The sequence below is a fragment of the Ammodytes marinus genome, assembly GCF_949987685.1.
Source record: "Ammodytes marinus genome assembly, chromosome: 23".
In the NCBI taxonomy this organism is placed as follows: Eukaryota; Metazoa; Chordata; class Actinopteri; order Uranoscopiformes; family Ammodytidae; genus Ammodytes; species Ammodytes marinus.
Genome location: NC_137227.1, coordinates 347,694 through 371,391, shown reverse-complemented (window position 1 = coordinate 371,391; position 23,698 = coordinate 347,694). Strand labels below are relative to the sequence as shown.

The window sequence follows — 23,698 nt, the reverse complement described above, 5'->3', positions numbered from 1 at the left end:
CAACACCTTAAGCTTCAATTTAATGTAGGAATGACTATTGAAAGATGTTTAGATGATTAGCAATTCTCACTAGAGTAAAAAGTGTGCCTACTAGCCCCGGTCTCCCCTAATCACGATTATTAAAGAAAATTATTAATTGATTTAAGAACATCATGCATTTATTTAACTTTAAACAAGGTTGTTTATATTTACACCATGACTTTAGACTTTAAACATATCCTAATTGAAAAAAGGAAAATGCTACTAAATAAGTGAAAAATATTTTTAATAATTGAATAAAATAATTATGTAAAAATAAAAGTGTGTTTATAGGGCACGTCTTTTGCTAGCATTGAATGTAGGGGCATACTTTATTCATGTCTCATGGAGCTGGATATTGCATTGTAGAGTGTTGACTGTTGTGGTGGCAGAAGCATGGACCTATCATAAAAAATGGCAGAAGTCAAGGAGCTTTAAACTGCCTGTTTTTTTTATTCCTTGGTCATAGACCACTATGATTCGACTTAAAGTGATTAAACTAATTGGTCGTGATGTTTGGAGATGCAGACACGGCCACATTCCTTATTTTCTCTCTCTCACGGTCGCGTATGTCACATGACTCGATGTCCGCGCGTGACATATCTTGCACATTATTTAGTCTGTTGTGAGTCTGAAGTGTTTTGAGACACAATTAGTTTTTACCTTTCTTCTCGACCAAAGGCTGACTTTCTGCCGTCTTCTACAAGTTTTTCAAAGCTCCCGGCAATACTTACAGTCTTCCTCCAACTCGGCACCAACTGTAAGCTGAACTACCAGGTGAGGGAGGGGCCGAGCAGAGCGCACGGCTGAATGAAGGGTTTGCTGCATTAACAAGCCTACACGCCAAGGCGTGCGGCCAAGCCCCAACCACAGCAAGTTCTACACATAGATAGTAGGTTCTACCAGCAGCCAATGCGAAAGTGACAAACATTGCAGTAACTTCCGGTGGCCACTAGGGGCAGGTTTAAAAACAGAGCTATTTTTCCTTGACTCCAATGTAAAATATCCCGTTTTCACAGCATTATTAAACCTATTTAGGGCCTGGACCAAAAAACCATTGTAGTCTGTATGTTTAGTTCATATCTCCATGACAACACTGAGGGGGGGTGATTTTTTTTTGTAGCAGGCTAGTTTTTATTCTTTTGGAGGTTAAAATATATGAACAATTAGGGGTGTGGCCTCTTGAGTGACAGCTAGCCTCTGTCCCTCACTTCGTATCCAGTAGAGGGTGTGCTGTTAGCCTAGCTACTGGCGGGCGTGCTAAGGTTGCTAATTCGGTGTACGTCACGGTACGTCAGCTAAATGGGTGTATCTCCCTCCCCCCAACGTCACATCAGTGCCCTTTTTGGTAAGAGGAAATGAGGCGGAGTCAAACTTTGACAAGATTGCAGGGCGCATGGATTGGAAGAACTGAGATCAGCCCGGATGCTACACAATGATAGTTTAATTACGATTATTTAGTTTTCATGATTGAGGGAAGACATAATAGTAATCGAAATTGAAATTCTAGTTACCGCCCAGCCCTACAAGAAGGATGACTGAAATTGGGCTGAATTTGGAGAGGTTTTAAATTGCTACATTTATTCTCAATTTCTTATTTTTTTGTAATTCAAGTTTTTTTATTGGATTTTCGCTTTGGTGCAGACGGTACAATGTTACACATACAGATACATTTGTAATTGCAGTACAAATAAAGCAGTTGCCATTAAAAAAAATAGAAAAAAAAACCTGTATCCGTAAAATCAGGAGAAAACAAGAGCAGCTCTAGGGGCACATTGATATTGGAGTGACTAGAATGGTTATCCATGCAACAATCAAAAGCATCAGTACATTCCATTAACTTTGTTCAAGTTACAGGTTTGTCGGTCAGTGTGATATATGTCCAGAAACTATACCATGCTGGTGCATTATCCTTGTTTATAGTAATCAGCTTATTACAGTTTTTCACAATTGTTTAAACACATTTTTTGGAACATCAGACACAATGTGCACAATCTGAAACTAATTTACCAACTGCTTAACCAATTCTGCTGAACTCCAAACACATTTCCTGCCTTAGACTCATATTCTCATTCCAAAACACACATTTTTCACAACACTACACACAATTCTCTATAGCTTGCACACTCTTCCTGAATTCTCTCTCTTGGTATTCACACAGAACACACTGCCAATAACATTTCTAAACTCAAAAGGCTTTTGTGAAGTTAGCTAGGGTCAGGGATGAGCTCCTGTTTGCTGTGATTTACAGTAGACTGCACATTTTGGTACAATACAGTTTTTGCCGAATACTGTAAACACTAACAGTGACTGCTATGACCACAGCATCACAACCTCTAACTTTTGTAACCATGCCCTAAACCAAAGCACCAACCCTACAAACACGATATATGCTTTGCACTGTGTTTGAAATTCTCCAACACACTTCTTGAAAAAAAATTAAACTAATTGAATACCAATCAGTCTAAACCTTAGCACTACAAATAGACCCCAGGTGAGCTCAGCTCCTTTCTGAGACAGTAAAGAGTCAGGGGAAGAGGAGGAGAGAGAGCGACAGGAGTACGAGGACAAAGAAGGCAACAGAAAGAGACACATACAACCGGAACACTATAGTGGACCATGTTATAGATCATGGCCTATCAATGAGGGAGCCTGACAGCGAGTGCAGCTAAACCTGAGTCGCTCCATAATTAGGAGATTTAGACTGGATCTCAGGTGATCATTTCCCTGTTGCTTCTCAAAGGATGACATTAGCCTCGTTTGAGATGTCGCCGTCTAAGACCTGCGCAATTATGACGCTCGTCTTGCTGAGCGCACAGCATTTATGCAGCATTTTTGTTGTGCGCTCAGCAAGATGCGCGTCATAGTTGCGCAGGTCTGAGCAAGACGGCTCCAAGTCGAACGAGGCTAGTGAGTGTGATGTTGATGAGGCGATGTGGCCAGATGCAAATAGGAGGCGGTATCCATAAAAGGATTCATAATCCAACCACCCAATTCCTTACAACGCTGTTTTTTTTACCATTGTTCCCTAATTTTACTGTAATTGTTTCTTAGTTTATACTGAGACACTGAATTGCTTGAACTGCAGTCCTACCTACTCATTGTGTTTGTTTGAAATGGCAAAATAAACTATTCTGCAACATGTGTGTTAGGATTTGGCAAAAACCGTAAAGTATTTGTTGTTACTGTAGGTGAAAGTGTATGAGCATGCAAAGGCATAATTCTACTGATAAAGCATTCATATAGTGGTTTGCATTTATACTATAGTGTTTTCCATTCTGCACACCAGTGTTCAATGAGTGCAAGAAATGTCTAGTCATATGATGTATGTGTTTGTCATTTGAAAAGAAAACACCATTTAGTGAAGAGTTAACACTGTTTTGAGGGTTATGTGTGCTTTTGCAATGGAAGTGAAGGATTTTGCATTTTGTGTTTGAGTTTTGAAATTTGTGTTAAGGATTTTGAAAAAGTGAGGTAGTCCATCAGGAAATGTGTTTAAGCAATTGTGAAAAACTGTAAGCATATGTTCATATGAGGCTGTTTTTTTTCATGGTGTTAACCCATTCTTTTAAAATCCTGGAGTTTTAGGTGTTTTCCAGTGTTTAAGAATTGTCCTTGCAGCCACTGTAATGCAAACCATGATGACAGAAAACTCTTTACTTGACATGTTATATAGTTGACTTCTGTCACCTAACAGGCAAAGTCTTGGAGATACTGGTCAAATACAGTGTAATAAAGTGCCTGCTTCTTTCTGACATTTCCAACATAAATTGTTATTCATTGCTCCCATTCTATATAATCTTAGTGGTGTTAAGTAGTACCTGTGTATTATTTTATATTGGGTGAATTTCCCTTTGGCTTCCCTTATGTACTTTCTATTGTCAGATATAATTTTCAACCCTGTACTGTCCTCCATTATACAACCTAAATCTTTCTCCCATATTACTTTTAGGTTATGACAGTCATAGCTTAGCAATTGGTTGGTTTTCCTATAAAATATAGAAATTTGTTTGCACTCCCAAGGTAGTTTGAAGTAATACATGATGTGGTTTCTATCTGAATCTTTGAGGTCCTGACAGCTCCTGATTTGAAGGTACTTCCAAAAATTGTCTTTTCCCTTGAGCTTATTTTCTCACTAAGTCTGAGTATGATATGAACACATCATCTTCAAATAGATCAGTAATGTTACATATACCACTACCAGTGTTGTGCCTGAACGCGTTCATATTGGGGGCGAACGTGAACTGAACGTGTGTATTTCTGCCTCATGAACGTTTTTGCGAACGCGCTCATTCTGGCGTTTGTGAACAGCGCTCTTACAGTCGTTCAATCGTTCATGGAGTGCCAGATTTCCATAGAAAACCCCGCTAAAAGACATCGTAATATGTAGCTGAAAAACACCCAATCTGGCAACACATGCCACCACAGCGTCGCACCGCCACTGCGTCATCAAAATGCAAAAAAACAAAAACAAATGAATGCAGCAGCACTCAAGGCCGAATTCCACCGGCTGCCTCTCCGGTCCTTCTCTGCTCCAGCACGGCAGAAACAGTAATACAATTAAGAGCAGTCAGTGGGTGAGTTTCCACCACGTCCGCTGCACCGTCTCTCTGCTCCGCTGCTGCTCCAGCTCTCCGGTGAAATACGCACTGCTTCTATTTCTGCCGGATGCCTGAGCTCACCGCATCAATTTAGCACAGAACACATCGAGATAGACAGGAAAACAGGCGCCGACAAAACAATAACACCTCCGGTTAATTTTCTAAATAAGACAATCGGTGTTCACTGCAGGTGACATTCTTAAAACAGAGACACATACGAGCATGTCCACTGTTCTTTTATTCGTTCGGATGGGAACAATAACCTTCCGTGCGTTCGTTGTTGTGTAAATACCATAGGCTATAGGAGAATCATTATCAAGGGCGATCGCCCGTCACTTTTATTACCGCGGGAACTCCTCGTTCTCGCAACTCCAGCTTTTCAGCGGAGTTGGCCGTGCCTGCTTTGAAAACGGAGCCGGTGGGTATTGATGGACGTGGGCGCACGGAGCAAAACCGTTGGACACCGCACGCGCAGCCAGTGGAATTCCGGGGTCACTCAGACCATGGACCTAGCCTCAGGCTCTACCTCTCCTTCGTATGATTGTTACCTACCTCCGATTGTGTTTGTGTTAATAATAATTATGTCAACACATCTTCTGGACTTTGTTGTTAACAGTAGGCCCTACACTGCAGTTTAGAATGGTCTCCTTGAGGGTTTTACTAGTTTAAGTTGTAGGCTAATTTGTTTGTTGAACCTGCCTGGTATATTTCCCAGTATTGCTTTATTTGAATGAAATGTCATGTGAATTGTTTCCAGGTTTGGAAAATTATAAAAATGGAAAAACATTTGCACCTTAACTGTTTTTGTTAGAATAATTCTTCATTAAAAAGACCATTCAAACAGCAACTTTTTCCTCATGTTTTTGAGAATATACTGTAGGGGAAAAGCTGCAGCTGGTTTCTAGTGTGGCCTGAATGTTATTGAAATCATTTCTGTCTGTGGTTCTATATGGTATGTGGCAATTATTTAGAAAAATAATAGCCTGCAGCAACATATTTAAAAAAAAAATAACTATGAACTAGTTCATTTTTGAACTGTGAACTTAGTTCATAATTTTGAATTATGAACTATGAACTGAACTAGTTCATTTTAAAGGGTGTGAACTGAACTTTGAACTAGTTCACGTAGAAAAAGAACTTTCCCAACACTGACCACTACTATGCCACTTCTTCCAAAATACTGATGTCTTTCCAATTTTAATCATGGAATTATACCATAAGGAGGAGTAGGATTGCTTACAATATAACAATTTAAACATTTTATGTATTTTAGTCCATATCTCTTTGGAGTGTGCCATGATAGGATAAGGTGAATTAAGCGAACACTGGGAGAGTCTATCTATAGGTGATAAAGGGAGTGCCAACTTATTTTCAATAGCAACCCAGTCTAATGTATTATCTTTATTCCAGTGTCTGGTTATTTTGGCCATTTCGAAAGATATATACAATCATATGAAAAAGTTTGGGAACCCCTCTCAGCCGGCATTATAATTGACTCGGCTTTCACAAAAACAATATACAAGTGGTATGTCTTTAATTTACCAGGAACAGCTAAGTACTGGGATGTTTTCCAAACAAAGATTTTTTGAAAAGCAGTATTTGGTTGTATGAAATAAAATAAAATGTGAAATGTGGCTGTGCAAAAATATGGGTACCCTTGTGGTTTTGTTGATTTTAATGCCTGTAACAGCATGTAAAACTGATGAATTTAAACACAAAGTTGGTTGGATTATGTTGTTAAGCCTTGAACCTCATAGAAATGTCTGTTTAATCATGAGAAAATCTATTTTAGGTGCCTAAATGCAAGTTGCACTTCTCTTTGACTCTCTGCTGAAGTGAGACAGAATGGGATCATCACAACTGCTCCCAAAAGATCTTAAAAACAAAGATTATTCATTATCATGGTTTAGGGGAAGGCTACAAGAAGCTTTCCCAAAGGTTTCAATTGTCAATTTCTACTGTAAGGAACGTTGTCAGGGAATGGAAGGACACAGGCACAGTTGCAGTTAAACCCAGGTCTAGCAGACCAAGAAAAGTACAAGAGCGGCATATGCGGCGGATTGTGAGAATGGTTGCACACAACCCACAGATCACCTCCAAAGACCTGCAAGAACATCTGGCTGCAGATTGTGTATCTGTACATGGTTCAACAATTCAGTGCAATTTGCACCAAAACATCTGTATGGCCGGGTGATGAGAAGGAAGCCCTTTCTGCGCCCATGCCACAGATACAGTTGCATGGAGTATGCAAAAGCTCATTTAGACAAGCCAGCTTCATATTGGAAGAAAATGCTTTGGACTGATGAGACAAAAAATAAGTTATTTGGTCTTTATAAAAAGCATATGTTTTGGTGCAAATTGCGCTGAATTGTTGAACGATGTACAGATACACAATCTGCAGCCAGATGTTCTTGCAGGTCTTTGGAGGTGATCTGTGGGTTGTTTGCAACCATTCTCACAATCCGCCGCATATGCCGCTCTTGTACTTTTCTTGGTCTGCTAGACCTGGGTTTAACTGCAACTGTGCCTGTGTCCTTCCATTCCCTGACAACGTTCCTTACAGTAGAAATTGACAATTGAAACCTTTGGGAAAGCTTCTTGTAGCCTTCCCCTAAACCATGATAATGAATAATCTTTGTTTTTAAGATCTTTTGGGAGCAGTTGTGATGATCCCATTCTGTCTCACTTCAGCAGAGAGTCAAAGAGAAGTGCAACTTGCATTTAGGCACCTAAAATAGATTTTCTCATGATTAAACAGACATTTCTATGAGGTTCAAGGCTTAACAACATAATCCAACCAACTTTGTGTTTAAATTCATCAGTTTTACATGCTGTTACAGGCATTAAAATCAACAAAACCACAAGGGTACCCATATTTTTGCACAGCCACATTTCACATTTTATTTTATTTCATACAACCAAATACTGCTTTTCAAAAAATCTTTGTTTGGAAAACATCCCAGTACTTAGCTGTTCCTGGTAAATTAAAGACATACCACTTTTATATTTTTTTTGTGAAAGCAGAGTCAATTATAATGCCGGCTGAGAGGGGTTCCCAAACTTTTTCATATGACTGTAATATAATCTTGAGTCCGGCAATCCCATTCCTCCTTTATCTCTAGGTGAACACATTTTGCTATGCTTAATTCTGAGTCTTTTCCCTTTTATTCTCAATTTTTATAATTTTGGCGCTGGTGATTTTCCTTTGGCACTGGATAAATCCTCTTTGGGGGGCGGCAAAAAAATTCTCTATGCCGGAAAAACCCTGACATACATACACACCACACACACACACACACAAACAGACACACTAAAGTACCTTGGACTGGTTGTTTTTAAGGCGGTGAGCCTCGTCCACCACCAGACAGGCCCAGTCGATGGATTTGAGAGCTGTCTGGTCGATGGTCACCAACTCGTAGGAGGTTAGCAGCACATGTAATTTTATGGGAGCTTCTCTCTGCAGGAAGAGAAGAGAGGAAGGAGGATTTCATTTTCAATATGTTAAAAAAAATTATCCTTATTTGTTTTGATTTTGAATATTGTAATGTTTGATGTTTTATACTATGGTAACAGGTTTACATTTGGAAAATGCACTGACAAAAAGAGTCTTATTTTAGTCTATTTGTCCATTCAAGACTTCTGTAGGAGGTGATGAAAAAAGATATATCACAATGTACTGTATATCATTCATATAATGCATATCAGATCATATATATTTTTTTTTTTCATGGTGTTACTTTGTTACATGGCACTATAAGGCCTCAAACACACTGGACGCAAAAGCGCCTGGAAGTGCAGACAGTTTCACTTTGGCGCCACTCTTGACAGATCTGTCCTGGCAGCACCAAAGAGTGCAGCGCTCCTTGCGCCAAGCACCGATCGTTGCAGGGTCTGGTCTGTGTTTTCTGGTTGCGGCGAGAGAATCGGACAGAAACCACATTAAAAAATCAGTTAACTGCATAAACAAACCCATTATTAAGGTTTGTACAGTTGTGTTCAAAATAATAGCAGTGTGTTTAAGAAATTGAGTAAAGATCAAAATCCTAATAACAGCTTTTATTTCCATACACGCAAATGCATTGGGAACATTGCACATTCTATTCCAATTCCAAATATGAAGAAACATTTGTCAAATGTTTCTATATCTTTACAGAAAGTGAAGAAAAGGGAATATTAGACTGTTCAAAAAAATAGCAGTGTCTGCATTTTTCTTTACAACTCAAACATTTACTGTATCAACTGAAAAATGCATGAAGATTTAGCTTTCCTATGAATCACTGAACTAATATTTAGTTGTATAACCTCTGTTTCTGAGCATCTGTGTTGCAGGGAGCCGACCAATTTATGGCACCTGTGAACAGGTGTTTCAGCCCAGGACGATTGGACTACATTCCACAATTCCTCTGCATTTCTTGGTTTTGCCTCAAAAACAGCATTTTTGATGTCACTCACCACATAGGTTTTCTATTGGATTAAGGTCCAGGGATTGGGCTGGCCACTCCATAACGTAAATCTTGTTGGTCTGGAACCAAGATCTTGTTCGCTTACTGGTGTGTTTGGGGTTGTTGACTTGTTGGAACACCCATTTCAAGGGCATTTCCTCTTCAGCATAAGGCAACATGACCTCTTCAAGTATTCTAATGTATCCAAACTGATCCATGATCCATGGTATGCGATAAATAGACCCGACACCATAGTATGAGAAACATCCCCATAACATGATGTCTGTGCCACCATGCTTCACTGTCTTCAAAGTGTACTCTGGCTTGAATAGGGGCCGCAGACAGTTTGTCAGATGACGGTACACTGTCCCACAAGACAGTGAAGCATAGTGGCACGGACATCATGTTATGGGGATGTTTCTCATACTTTGGTGTCGGGTCTATTTATCGCATACCATGGATCATGGATCAGTTTGGATACATTTAAATACTTGAAGAGGTCATGTTGCCTTATGCTGAAGAGGAAATGCCCTTGAAATGGGTGTTCCAACAAGTCAACAACCCCAAACACACCAGTAAGCGAACAAGATCTTGGTTCTAGACCAACAAGATTAACGTTATGGAGTGGCCAGCCCAATCCCTGGACCTTAATCCAATAGAAAACCTATGTGGTGACATCAAAAATGCTGTTTTTGAGGCAAAACCAAGAAATGCAGAGGAATTGTGGAATGTAGTCCAATCGTCCTGGGCTGAAACGCCTATTCACAGGTGCCATAAGTTGGTCGGCCCCTGCAACACAGATGCTCAGAAACAGAGGTTATGCAACTAAATATTAGTTCCGTGATTCATAGGAAAGCTAAATCTTCATGTATTTTTCAGTTGATACAGTAAATGTTTGAGTTGTAAAGAAAAATGCAGACACTGCTATTTTTTTGAACAGTCTAATATTCCTTTTTCTTCACTTTCTGTAAAGATGAAGAAACATTTGACAAAAGTTTCTTCATATTTGGATTTGGAATAGAATGTGCAATGTCCCCAATGCATTTGCGTGTTTGGAAATAAAAGCTATGATAAGGATTTTGATCTTGCCTCACTTTTTTAAACACTGCTATTATTTTGAAGACAACTGTATGTGTTGATTGAAGCAGAGAAGGAGCAGGGGCTCTCCTCCAACTCACACTGGGAGACGGTAAGAAAAAATAACACTAAAATAACTAGGTACCACGGGTGTGGACATACATGCAGACATTTTATATTCATGAGGTTGTGACTAACACATGGTAAGGCTAGCGCTTACTGAGCTGACTGGCGCTGAGAAATTCGCTCCCAATGTTGCCAACCAAATGATTTCTGGGGCACTTCGAGGTGCTTCCGCTTCCAGTCTGTTTGGGGCGTAACAGTTATATTTTGCCAGGAATAAAATTATTTATCATATCATTACAACAGGATTTCCCTGAAGATCAAAAACTGTTAATAATGATGTATCGCCAAGCCCCAGTTAACACACATTTTTCTAAGCTCTCTATGATCCTCATCCTCTTCAAGGACTTGGCTGTCCTACCAGAACCTTCACCCCTGCCTTCTCACCCTCAGTTTGAAGGCTTTCTTTCCTCCTCTGACGGTCGTGTCATCAAAGGAGAACTCGTTCTCCCTGATGATGGCTCTGCTGTCCTTGTCTCCCGTGTACGTAACCACGTAAAAGTCGGGCGCCCACATCTCAAACTCCCTCTCCCAGTTGATGATGGTAGAAAGCGGGGCGCTGACCAGGAACGGACCCTTGGTGTGACCCTAAGAGAAGGGATGAGGATGATGATGATGATGATGAAGAGGTCAGTAGCTGCCTTTAGAACAGGACAATAATAAGACCAAGTGGCTCCAGTACCTCTTTGAAGAGCGAGTAGAGGAAGACTATGGTCTGGATGGTCTTGCCGAGGCCCATCTCATCTGCCAGGATGGTGTCTGTGCCTTGAGCCCAGGAAAAGCGGAGCCAGTTCAGACCCTCCAGCTGGTACAGGTGCAGCGTCCCACGCGTCGATGTGACAAAGTCCGGCTGTTCCTCATATTTTATCGTAGGCTGGGAGGACAAATGCAGGGAACAAATTAGAGATTTATATAATATAATACACTCAACAAAAATATAAACGCAACACTTTTGTTTTTGCTCCCATTTTTCATGAGATGAACTTAAAGATCTAAAATTCATTCCAGATACACAATTGTACCATTTCTCTCAAACATTGTTCACAAATCTGTCTAAATGTGTGATAGTGAGCACTTCTGCTTTGCTGAGATAATCCATCCCACCTCACAGGTGTGCCACATCAAGATGCTGATCTGACATCATGATTAGTGTACAGGTGTACCTTAGACTGTCCACAATAAAAGGCCACCCTGAAATGTGCAGTTTTGTCTCACAGCAAAATGCCACAGATGCCACAAGCATTGAGGGAGCGTGCAATTGGCATGCTGACAGCAGGAATGTCAACCAGATCTGTTGCTCGTGCATTGAATGTTCATTTCTCCACCATAAGCCGTCTCCAGCAACTTCGCACAGCCATTGAAGAGGAGTGGACCAACATTCCACAGGCCACAATTGACAATCTGATAAACTTTATGCGAAGAAGATGTGTTGCACTGCATGAGGCAAATGGTGGTCACACCAGATACTGACTGGTTCTGAGTCCCCAGACCCCCAATAAAGCAAAAAAATGCACATTTCAGAGTGGCCTTTTATTGTGTACAGTCTAAGGCACACCTGTGCACTAATCATGATGTCAGATCAGCATCTTGATGTGGCACACCTGTGAGGTGGGATGGATTATCTCAGCAAAGCAGAAGTGCTCACTATCACACATTTAGACAGATTTGTGAACAATGTTTGAGAGAAATGGTAATATTGTGTATCTGGAATGAATTTTAGATCTTTAAGTCCATCTCATGAAAAATGGGAGCAAAAACAAAAGTGTTGCGTTTATATTTTTGTTGAGTGTAGTCAATTCACAATTTCAAGGCCTTTATTGTGAAACCTCTACATTTTGCGCTGTGGACCAACGTAGCTATTTTACATTTCACTTTGAGACTGGGTTGGTAAGAACTATTTTCTCTAATATGAGCTGGTAGTGACTTCCATTCTTGTGACGCTGTAACTGAGAATGCTGAGTGGCTAAAGGCACTTTTTCTAAAGGGTACAACACAGTCTCCCCGGGACAAGCCTCTGGTTGTCCGGTTTGAATTTGTTAAAAAAAAAGCAGTAAGAATTATATACCAAGCAAATTACAGGGCACACACTAATAACTTTTTTATTGAAGGTAAAATTCTCAAATTACGTGATGTGGTAAATTACCACACCGTACAAATTATTTACAAGGCTTAAAAACATAGTTTATAAGTAATGTTTTAAGAAAGAGGAGTTTCGCATGATTTAAGAAGAAAAAGAAAATTCACTGAGAAAATTATACGGACCACACTTAAATCCTTTTTGATTTCTGTAAAGGGTATTAAACTATGGAATGATCTTGATGTCACAGGAAGTTGCAGTTTGCGCAATTTCCAAAAAAATTATGTTTCAAAAATTATTGAAAATTACAGACATACAGCTCACTAATAAGCTGAGCACAATGTGAATGTCACTACCATAATGTCACTACCATTATGTTTAAAAAATTATTGAAAATTACAGACAGACAGCGCTGAGCACAATGTGAATGTCACTACCATAACAATACCATAACAAATAACAGAGGTCAGCAGACAGACTTGACAGTTTTTGAATACTTTTGCAGATGTGTTTAGACTACCAGAGAAGAAATTGAGAAGGCCACATCACACTGCATTGTCACAGGCAGAGAGGATACATTACAAAAAAAATTAAAAATAAAAATGAACAGGACTGAACTTAAAAGCTGAAGCAAGCAGATTGATCATGGAACTACTAAGTTGGTCTTTAAATGTGATTGACCGCGTGTTTTCAACCAGACGAGCAGGAGCTGGAGAGGCACAGTGTCCAGATGGCACCTTTCTGGCCGGTCACGTACAAGACAGCTGGAATGAGTGAAAAGTGGTTTGTCTGGCTGCATTGGACATTGAGGATGTCGAAGATGTATACATCTTCGCTGGCATGACGGTGGGGATACTTGCTTTGGGATTTGGTTTGTATGTTCTGTATCGCAAACTGAAGAAAATCACTGATGCAAAAGCCGAATGGAGAGATGGCAGACATACAGCGTTGAAAGTTATGGATGGAACAAAAGCGGCTATTACTGCTGTAAGGGGGGACATAGCAAAAATGGGATCCGATATTGCAGCTATCAAAGGAGACATCGCAAAAATGGCTTCAGAGGAAAGAGAGGATAACGATGAGTAATCAAAATTCATTGGGAAAATGGAAAGCATGTCTGTTGTGCACTGTCAATGAATAAGGAGACATAAAATTGACTGTGTATTGGACTGCAGCTTCTTTAAAAAAAAATGTTTTTAAATAAGCAAAAACAAAACAAAAAAACAACAACAAAATTGTGTTTTATCTGAATCAGTAGCTGTGTATCTGAATCTGATGAAAATGGGGGGCGGGACCTGAAAAGCCTTTGGCTTCTCCTGTTACCCTTCGGACCATAACACAAAGAAATATGTATGAATATGTGAAAGAAAAAATTGTGTATTGTGTGAAATTGTCCGAAAGAATAATTAATTAATTAATTAATCAATCAATCAATCAATCAATCAATCAATCAATCAATCAATCAATTAATCAATTAATCAATTAATTAATTAATTAATAAATAAATTATATAGACTCATTGCATGCGAAGTGAGATATTTCAAGCCTTTATTTGTTATATAATATAATATTTTGATTATTATGGCTTACAGCTTATGAAATTACCCAAATTCAAAATCTCATAAAATTAGAATATTACATGAAATCAATAAAAAAAGGATTTTCAATACAGAAATGTCGGCCCTCTAGAAAGTATAATCATGCACATGTACTCAGTACTAGGTGTTGGCCCCTTTTGCATAAATTCCTGCCTCAATGCGGCGTCGCATGGATGCTATCAGCTTGTGGCACTGCTGAGGTGTTATGGAAGCCCATGTTGCTCTGATAGTGGCTTTCAGCTCGTCTGTATTGTTTGGTCTGCTGTGTATCATCTGCCTCTTGACAGTATTCCATAGATTATCTATGGGTTTCAGGTCAGGAGAGTTGTCTGGCCAATCAAGCACAGTAATACCATCGTCAGTCAATCACTTACTAGTGGTTTTGGCACTGTGGACAGGTGTCAAGTCTTGCTGGAAAAAGGAAATCAGCATCTTCATAAAGCTAATCAACAGACGCAAGCATGAAGTGCACTAAAATCTCCTGATGGATGGCTGTGTTGACTTTGGACTTGATAACACAGTGGACCAACACCAGCAGATGACATGGTGCCTCAAATCATCACTGACTGTTGTAACTTGACACTGGTCATCAAGCAACTTGGATTCTGTGCCCCTCCACTCTTCCTCTAGACTGTGGGACATTGATTTCTAAATGAAACGCAACACTTAATTTGGATCAGTGATAATTTGAGGTATCATGTCATCTGCTGCTGTTGGTCCACTGTGTTATCAAGTCCAGAGTCAACACAGCCGTATACCAGAAGATGTTAGAGCACTTCATGCTTCCGTCTGTTGACAAGCTTTATTGAGATGACAATTTCCTTTTCCAGCAAGATTTGGTACCTGTCCACAGTGCCAGAAACCACTAGCAACTGGTTGACTGACCATGGTATTGATGTACTTGAATGGCCAGACAACTACCTGAACTCCATAGATAATATATGAGCTATTGTCAAGAGGCAGATCATACACACCAGACCCAACAATACAGACGAGCTGAAGGCCACTATCAAAGCAACCTGGGCTTCCATAACACCTCAGCAGTGCCACAGACTGATCGTCACCATGCCATGCCACATTAATGCAATAATTCATGCAAAATAAGAACCCAGACCAAGTATATAGTAGATGAATGAAAATAATTATGAAAAGAGCGACAGTTCTGTATTATAAATATTTGTTTTGATTGGCCTTATGGAATATTCTAATATTTTGAGATGCTCGATTTCTGGTTTTCATGAGCTGTAAGCCGGAATCCTGTAAATTTAAACAAAAAAATGCCTAAAATATATCACTATAAGTCTAATATATCTAGACTAGAATATATGGAACTTTCACCTTTTGAATTAAATTTGATTTAAAAAAAAGAGCTTTTCCATGATATTCTAATAATATGAGTTTCACCTGTACACTGTTGAAGCGGTGGGGGGGCTTTGTTGTGCAACATTTAAAAAATAAGGAAAAGATTTGCATACTTTATTAGGTTGTCCCAGCTCAGAAGTTTCTACTTTCTTAAAATAAGACAATGGTGGTAGGTGTTTGACTTCCGGTCCAATACTTTCAGGGTTTGTTTATACAGTGTTTCAAGTGGTTTAAGTGTTGTCTTATTGGCTTGTGCAAAGCTGGTCAAACATTATGTGAAATGTGACATTATCAAATCCAAATTCTTTCAAAGTGGAAATAAGATAACTCCAGCTAACTCGATCAAATGCTTTTTCCGCATCTAAAGACAAAGCAGCTATCGGAGCATTCTTGTCTTTTATTTTCCAAATGAAATGTAAAAGGCGCCTGAGATTGTCAGAGGAGGTCCTGCCCTTCACAAACCCAACCTGGTCTGGATGTATAATTGTTCTTATCACATTATTGACTCTCAATGCAAAAATCTTTGTAAAGAGCTTGCCATCACAACACAGAAGGCTAATGGGTCGATAACTTCCACATTCTAGGGGATCTTTCCCTTTTTTTAATATAAGGGTAATTATTGACTCGGTCATTGAGGTCGGGAGTTTCCCTGTATCTATAGTTGCATTGAACGTTTTTAGAATTTCAGTTAAATTTCAATGTAAGTTCCTCTACAAACTTCTTATAAAATTCACTAGGAATTCCGTCCACACCCGGGGTCTTCTCACTTGGTAACAGTTTGATTGTTTTATTTAGTTCCTCAAGAGTCATTGGTCGCTCCAGATTCCTCATGTTCTCCTCCGAGAGCTTAGGGAGGTTTAGTTTAGCAAAAAATGATCTTCCTTTATTTATATCCTTCTGCCCCTCTGATCTGTACAGCTCCTCATAAAACTCTTTAAACACGCTGTTAATCTGTTTGTGACTAGTGACCAAATTCCCATTTTTGTCTCTAATTCCCCCAATTTGACGTGCAGCATCTCTGGCTTTTAATTGGCTGGCTAGTAGTTTACTAGCTTTGTCCCCTGACTCATACCATTTTTGTTTCAGTATATATAGCGAATATTCTGCCTTTTTTGTGAAAATAGTGTTTAGTTCGTATTTGATCTCGACTAGCCTCTCTAGGCTCAATTCGTTGGGATTTTCTCAATATTCCTTTTCTAGTCTTTTAAGTTCTTCTTCATATTTAGATATACGTAATTTGTCCTGTTTTTTTATCAATGCAGTTTGTTGTATGAGGATTCCCTGTATATAAGCTTTAAAAGCATCCCACACATTGACCTGTTCAGCTGTTCCATTATTAACTTCAAAAAAAGTGCTAATATGCTCTCTAAGGTTAACACAAAGCCCCTCATTCTGTAGAACACTGGTATTCATCCGCCAACCTTTAGATCTTTCTTGTGCCACTCCCAATGATACAACAAGGTCAATGCGGGCATGATCTGTCATAGCTATTGTGCCTATGCTGCATGCTGCAATGTTTTCAATAAGAGCATGTGAGATCAAAAAATAATCAATACAAGAATAGACAGTGTCTATTTGAAAAAAAAAGTGTAATCCCGTGAGGATGGATTTAGAAGTCTCCATGCATCGTATAGTACCATATTATTGCATAAGACCTTAATAGCATCCAGAGTCCTGGACGGTTTAACAGTTCTACGCCCTGATCTATTCAAGAACACATCCAGCACTTGGTTGTAATCACCACCCAGGATCACAGGAAAGTCCCCAAAGTCTAAAATAATTTTGCTGAGATGTACAAAGAAGTCTGGATCCTCAACATTAGGTGCGTAGGTTTCCTAATATTACATTTTGTCCTGATAAATTAATCAAAATAATAATTATTCGTCCATCTTTGTCCCTGAATTCTTTCTCTACCTTTACATTTAATTTCTTAGAAAATAGTATAGATACCCCCCGTTTTTTTTGGTTAAAGGTGTTGTGATAGGCCAAGCCAATCCATCTATCATGAATTTTAAGGGTATCTTTTTCCAGAAGATGTGTTTCCTGAAGCATCACCACATCCGAGTTCCTTTGTTTCAGGTAGGTTAGCACTTTGCGCCTTTTAACATATGAGCCCAGACCATTTACAAGATGAAATTTTGATTATATTAGTTCCCATAGGTTTCTAATTTGGTATGATAATCCAGCATGTGCATCCAGGTCATAACTTTAAGATGTACAGCCATCATAGTCCCACAGTGCAGAACAGAACAAGCAAAAAGTGACTGGCGTTCCCTCCCTTTACAAATAACAACAACCCCCTCATAACAATCCCCCCATTTCTGCCCCCCTCCCACCCCCACCAACAAAACCTTAGTCCACATGACGTGTCCCGAGTAGAAGATCCTGCGAGAGGCTTCTTCAACTGTGTTTTTGAAATATATTAAATGCCATATGTATGGCCTGAGAGAATAAATTTTTTTTGAAAATAAACATTATAAAATGTAACTTAAATTAAGCGCCCTAATACAAGACCCAGCTAGGTAGACAATTAGAATAATAATGAAATGTATCCATTACTTTATGCATACACATAAATAAAAACAAATGAAGGGCATACAGATCGAGAACAAATTAAATAAAAGCTAGTCATAGCGTAAAAATAAAAAATATAATAAAAACATGACTTGACAGCTTGTCATATCAAAATATAAATCACCCCAAAAAGCCACATGTATGTAGCCAAATCGAATGAACTCTGTACTTACATAGTGTCCCCTTTTCTTTCCTTTTAAAAAAAGTAGGATGGGCCAAGTGTGACACTTTGCTTAAGGCTCTACGTTACATACGCATACGGATACGGAGCCTTCTGTCTGTACTCTGCGTACATTACGTCCGTATTTCTGCACGTATCCTGCAAGCTTGCGGATGCGTACCAAACGGACAGAACGGAGCATTACTACCGAAGATCACGGGGGGCGCACAGCCAACAGTTCACTTTCACTTACTGTACATTTGTTTACAAACACAAACGAAAGACACAACACTTTAGAAAATGTCTTAACTTCTGAGGAGAAGTTTTTGTGAGTTGGTACGAAGTTACATACACATTTATCTATCTATGAAGTTACACGGCCGGGGCACAGAGACATACAACTACAACAGAGCAGCATTGAGCGGGGATCGCACGGGGAAGAATGTCAGCTAGACGGGAGGCTGACGGCAGCAATAGAGTGATGTCCTCACAGACCCCCGCTGTCTATAATACAGCCTCTAGTTTAGCCTCTTCCATCGCTACGGTAGAAGGCTATATCGCTAAAGCTATTTCTTCCATGGACCTATTATAAAATATTAATTCCAGTTGATTCACTGTTTGACTCTTCTTCTTCCTAGTTGAGTAACTTTTTACTCTGAGCGGCGCTGCTGCCCACTAATGGTTGATTTGTTAAATGTTGATTCCAACATAAAGGACGCATGGAAGTATGAGGGCAGTGACGGATATAACGTTGTAAACGTACGTCTCTATTTACGCACGGAATTGGAGCATAAATGAGCCTTAAGGTCTATTCAGCTTCCTCAGCTGGATGGTGATTATCGATCCACTTCTTTGCCGCTGCTGCGTCCTCAAATCGATGCCTTGCTCCGTCCACAGTGAGCCAAAACACCGCTGGATACTGCATGGAATATTGCAGACCCCGCTTCATGCATATGCGCCTCACCTCCGTGAATTTGCCTCTTCTGAACGTCCTTGGTGAAGTCCGGGAAAAAGTCAACCTTAGCACCCTTCCAATGAAATGTGCCAATTTCCTTAGCTCGGAGTCGTACTTTCTCTCTGTCGGTAAACCGTAGAAATCTCACCAATATGTGGCGGGGTCCGGTGGCGCGCCGGTCTTGTGGGTTGACGTTTAGAGCCGTGGGGGTTAGGGTTGGCACACATTCTTGGTCATGTGAGATATATGTTTTCAAGCCCCTCTCATTTCCCCTTGGCCATGAAAGAGAGGACCTCATGGTGATGTTGTAAGCATATTTTTCACAAAAATTTCTTTTTTGCATGTAAAAGTACATTTTCTTGCTGTCAACTTAATCGATTGTTATGCCAAAGCAAATTGATTGAGGTAGAAAAACTTCTATCATACATGTTGATGAACTACCAACATATGAAACCATGTGATGATGATAACTGAGGATTAGCCTGATTTGCTGAGAAAGGTAGTTTTTTCTCAAATTGTGGCAGTGTGGTAAAGTGAGACAAATGCTGTGGGGTAAAGTGAGATGGTGTCTGTGCCCTCTTTTAATGAATCCATTATATTTGAGGTAGCAAGGAGACTAGTTTGAATAAGACAAAAGACAATGTGGGCTGGAGGTGGGGGTTGATGGTTGAAGGGGTGTCAGCAAGGGCATGGTTTGGCACGTATGTATGTGGGGGACAGGAGAGTGACCTTTAACACCAATAGACTCTAAGTAATATGTCTTTATTCAATGAATGATCCCAATACAACAAGTGCATAAAAATATTAATCAAAGACTCAAAAGATGGAAAATGACAGCTTGGTCTAGTCCTGTGTTCTGAGTCCCAGGCTGTTCTAGCTGGTTCTGATTGTTCTTTGCTCTGACCCCCAGACACTAGCTGGCTCTAAGGGTCCTGTGTTCTGACCCCCAGACTGTGTTTTAACCTAACTGGTTATATCTGTCATTTGACTGTTAATTATTGAATATGAATTTTATAGTGTATTTGATCAGAGTTACTTTCAAGTGTTTAGAAAATGTTTTTCTTAATTGACCTAACCCCTGATTCTGTTACTCGTCCGAAATTAATTTTGTAATATTTAGTTTTCAAGCTAGATGTCAGGATTGTAACTGTTACAACATTTGTTGTTATGGTAGTTTCAGAGTGGAAAAAGTAAGTGGATCAGTTTACCCCCTTGATTTCTCTGGTCTGTCTCAGTTTACCCCACAGCTGGGGACACAAGACAACTTTTTTTTAAACAATCATATTTTCACTGCCCTTTGTCATGAATAAGTTCTGCTAATGCCCTTTTCTAGGAAACATCCTGAATTAATGGGAAATGTGTAAATGTTACTGATAAATCATTTTAGCTCCCTTAGAGGGAAGCAAATGTATAAAGTGTCTCACATTACCCCGTTCTCCCCTACTGCATCACTCAATAAAAAAACTAAAAAACTAGGGCTGTCAAATTAACGCGTTAATTTCGATTAATTAATCACAGAAAAATGTACGCGATTATCTATATTGCCCTTTGACCCGGTGCAAAAGAGGTGAGACGATAGCGGAGCTGCACCTGTAGCTTGCTGACACGGCCCGCACGGGATTAAAGAGTAAAGAAAGAAGCAGGGGAAAGAGGCCGAGGGCTTTATGTATGTGTTATGGGCTGCTCCGGGCAAATAAGCATGAAGGTAGGAATAAGTCTTTTGTTAACATGTTGTTGTCCCCACACACTCCAGAGGACATACACTTGACTTGGTCATCTCTAACTCCGCCCCCATCAGCAACCTACAGGTTTATGATCTCGGCGTCTTGGATCACAGAGTTGTGTCTATGGGGCTCCCTTTTCTTTCCCCCCACACCAAACCAAAGCGGCAGATCCACTTCAGGAATGTGAAAAATATCAACATGGACGCACTGGCCTTGGACCTTCAACATCTCTCCTCTGGCTCAACTGACTCCCTCTCTGTTGCTGACTCAATGGACTTATACAACCAGTCCCTGAGCAGTCTCCTGGATCTCCACGCCCCCTTAAGATCGAGGTCAGTCTCCTTCTTGCGCTCCGCACCCTGGTACACCAGTGAGCTACGTACAATGAAGGCGGCTGGGCGTGTCCTTGAGCGGCGCCTCAAGGCCTTTGGTCTGACTGTCTACAAAGAGGCATACAGGGAACACAGGAGGGCATATGCTGATGCCCTGGAGAATGCACGGTCCAGGTTCTATTCCACAATCATCAACAATAGCCCGGGTAACTCCAAACAACTCTTTTCAACAATCAATCACCTTCTTAAACCCCCTTCACCATCCCAATCTGAGGCCACTGAGGAGAGGTGCAACATGCACATCAACTTTTTTAAACAAAAAGTGAATAACATCCGCTCAAAACTCTCCACCACTGCTGTCCTGCCCCTTCCAACTGCTGACCCACCGATTGACTCTGTCCAGACCCTTTGCTCCTTCTCCAGCATCACACAGGAAGAGGTGGAGGACGTCATCAGGAAAATGAAGCCATCCACCTGTGCACTAGACCCCTTCCCTACAGCTCTGCTGAAGGCCAACATCTCTGCCGTCTCTCCGCTCATCACCAAAATTATAAACCACTCCCTCCTGGCCGGCCATATCCCATCTGTGTTAAAAACTACTGTTATCAGACCATCATTGAAAAAACCTACCCTTGATCCAGAAGTCCTCTCCAACTACAGGCCCATCTCAAATCTCCCATTTCTATCAAAAGTTCTGGAAAAAACAGTTGCAGCACAACTTCAGGATCACCTCATACAACATCACCTGTTTGAAAAATTCCAGTCTGGTTTCCGTCCGTACAGAAACAGCCTTGGTAAGGGTCACAAACGACCTCCTGATGGCAGCAGACACCGGCTCCCCATCTCTCCTCATCCTCCTGGACTTAACAGCTGCTTTTAATACGGTTGACCACAATATTCTCCTCCACCGCCTACAATACACCATTGGGCTATCAGGAAACATACAAAACTGGTTCACCTCGTACCTCACTGACAGAAGTGAGCACGTCGCCCTGGGCAAAGCAAAATCTCACACCAACAACGTCACCTGCGGTGTCCCCCAGGGCTCGGTGTTGGGCCCCACTCTTTTCTCACTTTACATGCTCGCCCTGGGCAGTGTCATTAACAGGCATGGGTTATCATACCACTGCTATGCCGATGACACACAGCTCTACATCAGGACAACCCCCACTTCTTCTGCCCCTCTGCCAACATCCACACTGACCACCTGCCTGGAGGAGATAGAGGCGTGGATGAAGCTCAACTTCCTACAACTAAACGGCTCCAAAACAGAAGCCATCCTTGTTGGCACGCCACATCAGCTCCGCTCCCCCACCATCACCAATATCACCTTCTCTGGCCAAAACATCCCCCTTTCCACATCTGTCACCAACCTTAGTGTTGAAATGGACCCTCAACAAAATTTTGACACCCACATCAAACACCTCTGTAAGACAGCATTCTACCACCTCAGGAACATCGCCAAACTCCGTCAAACACTCACCCTGGCAGATGCAGAGAAGCTCGTCCATGCCTTTGTCTCCTCCAGGTTGGACTACTGCAATGCACTCCTCATCGGGATCCCTGGCAAGAGCATCCAGAGGCTCCAGTACATTCAAAACAGTGCTGCCAGGATCCTGATGAGGGTGCGCAAGCACGACCACATCACCCCCATCCTGAAATCACTGCACTGGCTCCCTGTCTCACTCAGAATTGAGTACAAGGTCTCCCTCCTCACCCACCAGTGCCGTCACGGACATGCCCCCCTTTACCTTCAGGAACTCCTCACCCCCCCGACAACCTCACGTACACTCCGTTCAGGATCCACTCACACCCTCCAAACCTGACATACAAAGCTGTGCACCATGGGTGATCGGGCCTTTTCTGCTGCTGCCCCTAGACTATGGAACGCCCTCCCTGACCACCTGAGGGCCCACAGACTACAGCTCTTTTTAAACGGAACCTCAAAACACATCTCTTTAAAAGAGCATTTAGCTAAACTTTCTTAGAGGTTCCCCCTTTTTAAGCACTTTGAGATTCTTGAATATAAAGTGCATCATAAATAAAATGTATTATTACTATTATTATTATTATTATTCTCCACAGTGTCTGTGCATTATTGATTTAGTGGGTGCCTAATTAACAATGTAGGTTCAAAACATATCTCTTAATCTTCCTCCGTGTCTCTGTTTGCTAGCTGCGATCGTCTCCCACAAACGGACACCCGCCCCCTCTCACTCTTCCTAGCTGGCATATGCCTGTCTTTTTTCCTCCTTTGTGTGTGTGTGTGTGTGTCTCAATATTTTTGGCTATGAGTAGGACGGTGAATGAGTCGGCATAGGCTATGCGCACCGCACCTGTGGCAGTGCAGCGCTGTCTGTTGTGTGGAAGATAGACAGTAGTCATTTAGCAAGAAGCAGAAGTTACGAGAGAGAGAGAGAGAGAGAGAGTAGCCTATACAGTTGTTTATAAACAGGCATACAAGTGTCATATAAGTATGCGATTAATTTAAATTAATTCATCACAGAGCCTGTAATTAATTAGATTAATTTTTTTAATCGCTTGACAGCCCTAAAAAAAACAAAAATAAACAAGTAAAATATCATTTTCATGAGGCAGTCATAAAGTGACGGATCATAAGTAAACACGTTTGTCGGCCCGCTCTGTGCTCTGTGT

General features: G+C 40.8%; 1 protein-coding gene across 7 annotated transcripts in view; it reads right to left on the bottom strand.

Annotated features, from left to right (window-relative positions):
* chd3 (chromodomain helicase DNA binding protein 3) overlaps positions 1–23,698 on the bottom strand; it is a 173,982-nt gene that overhangs the window by 122,814 nt on the left and 27,470 nt on the right. For all 7 annotated transcript variants that reach the window (XM_080052084.1, XM_080052085.1, XM_080052087.1 and 4 more), the window contains 3 exons: positions 10,944–11,135; positions 10,649–10,849; positions 7,939–8,076 (listed from right to left, as the gene is read on the bottom strand). In XM_080052084.1, the coding sequence (XP_079908210.1) occupies positions 7,939–8,076; positions 10,649–10,849; positions 10,944–11,135 (531 nt within the window). The remainder of the gene's footprint in view (positions 1–7,938; positions 8,077–10,648; positions 10,850–10,943; positions 11,136–23,698) is intronic.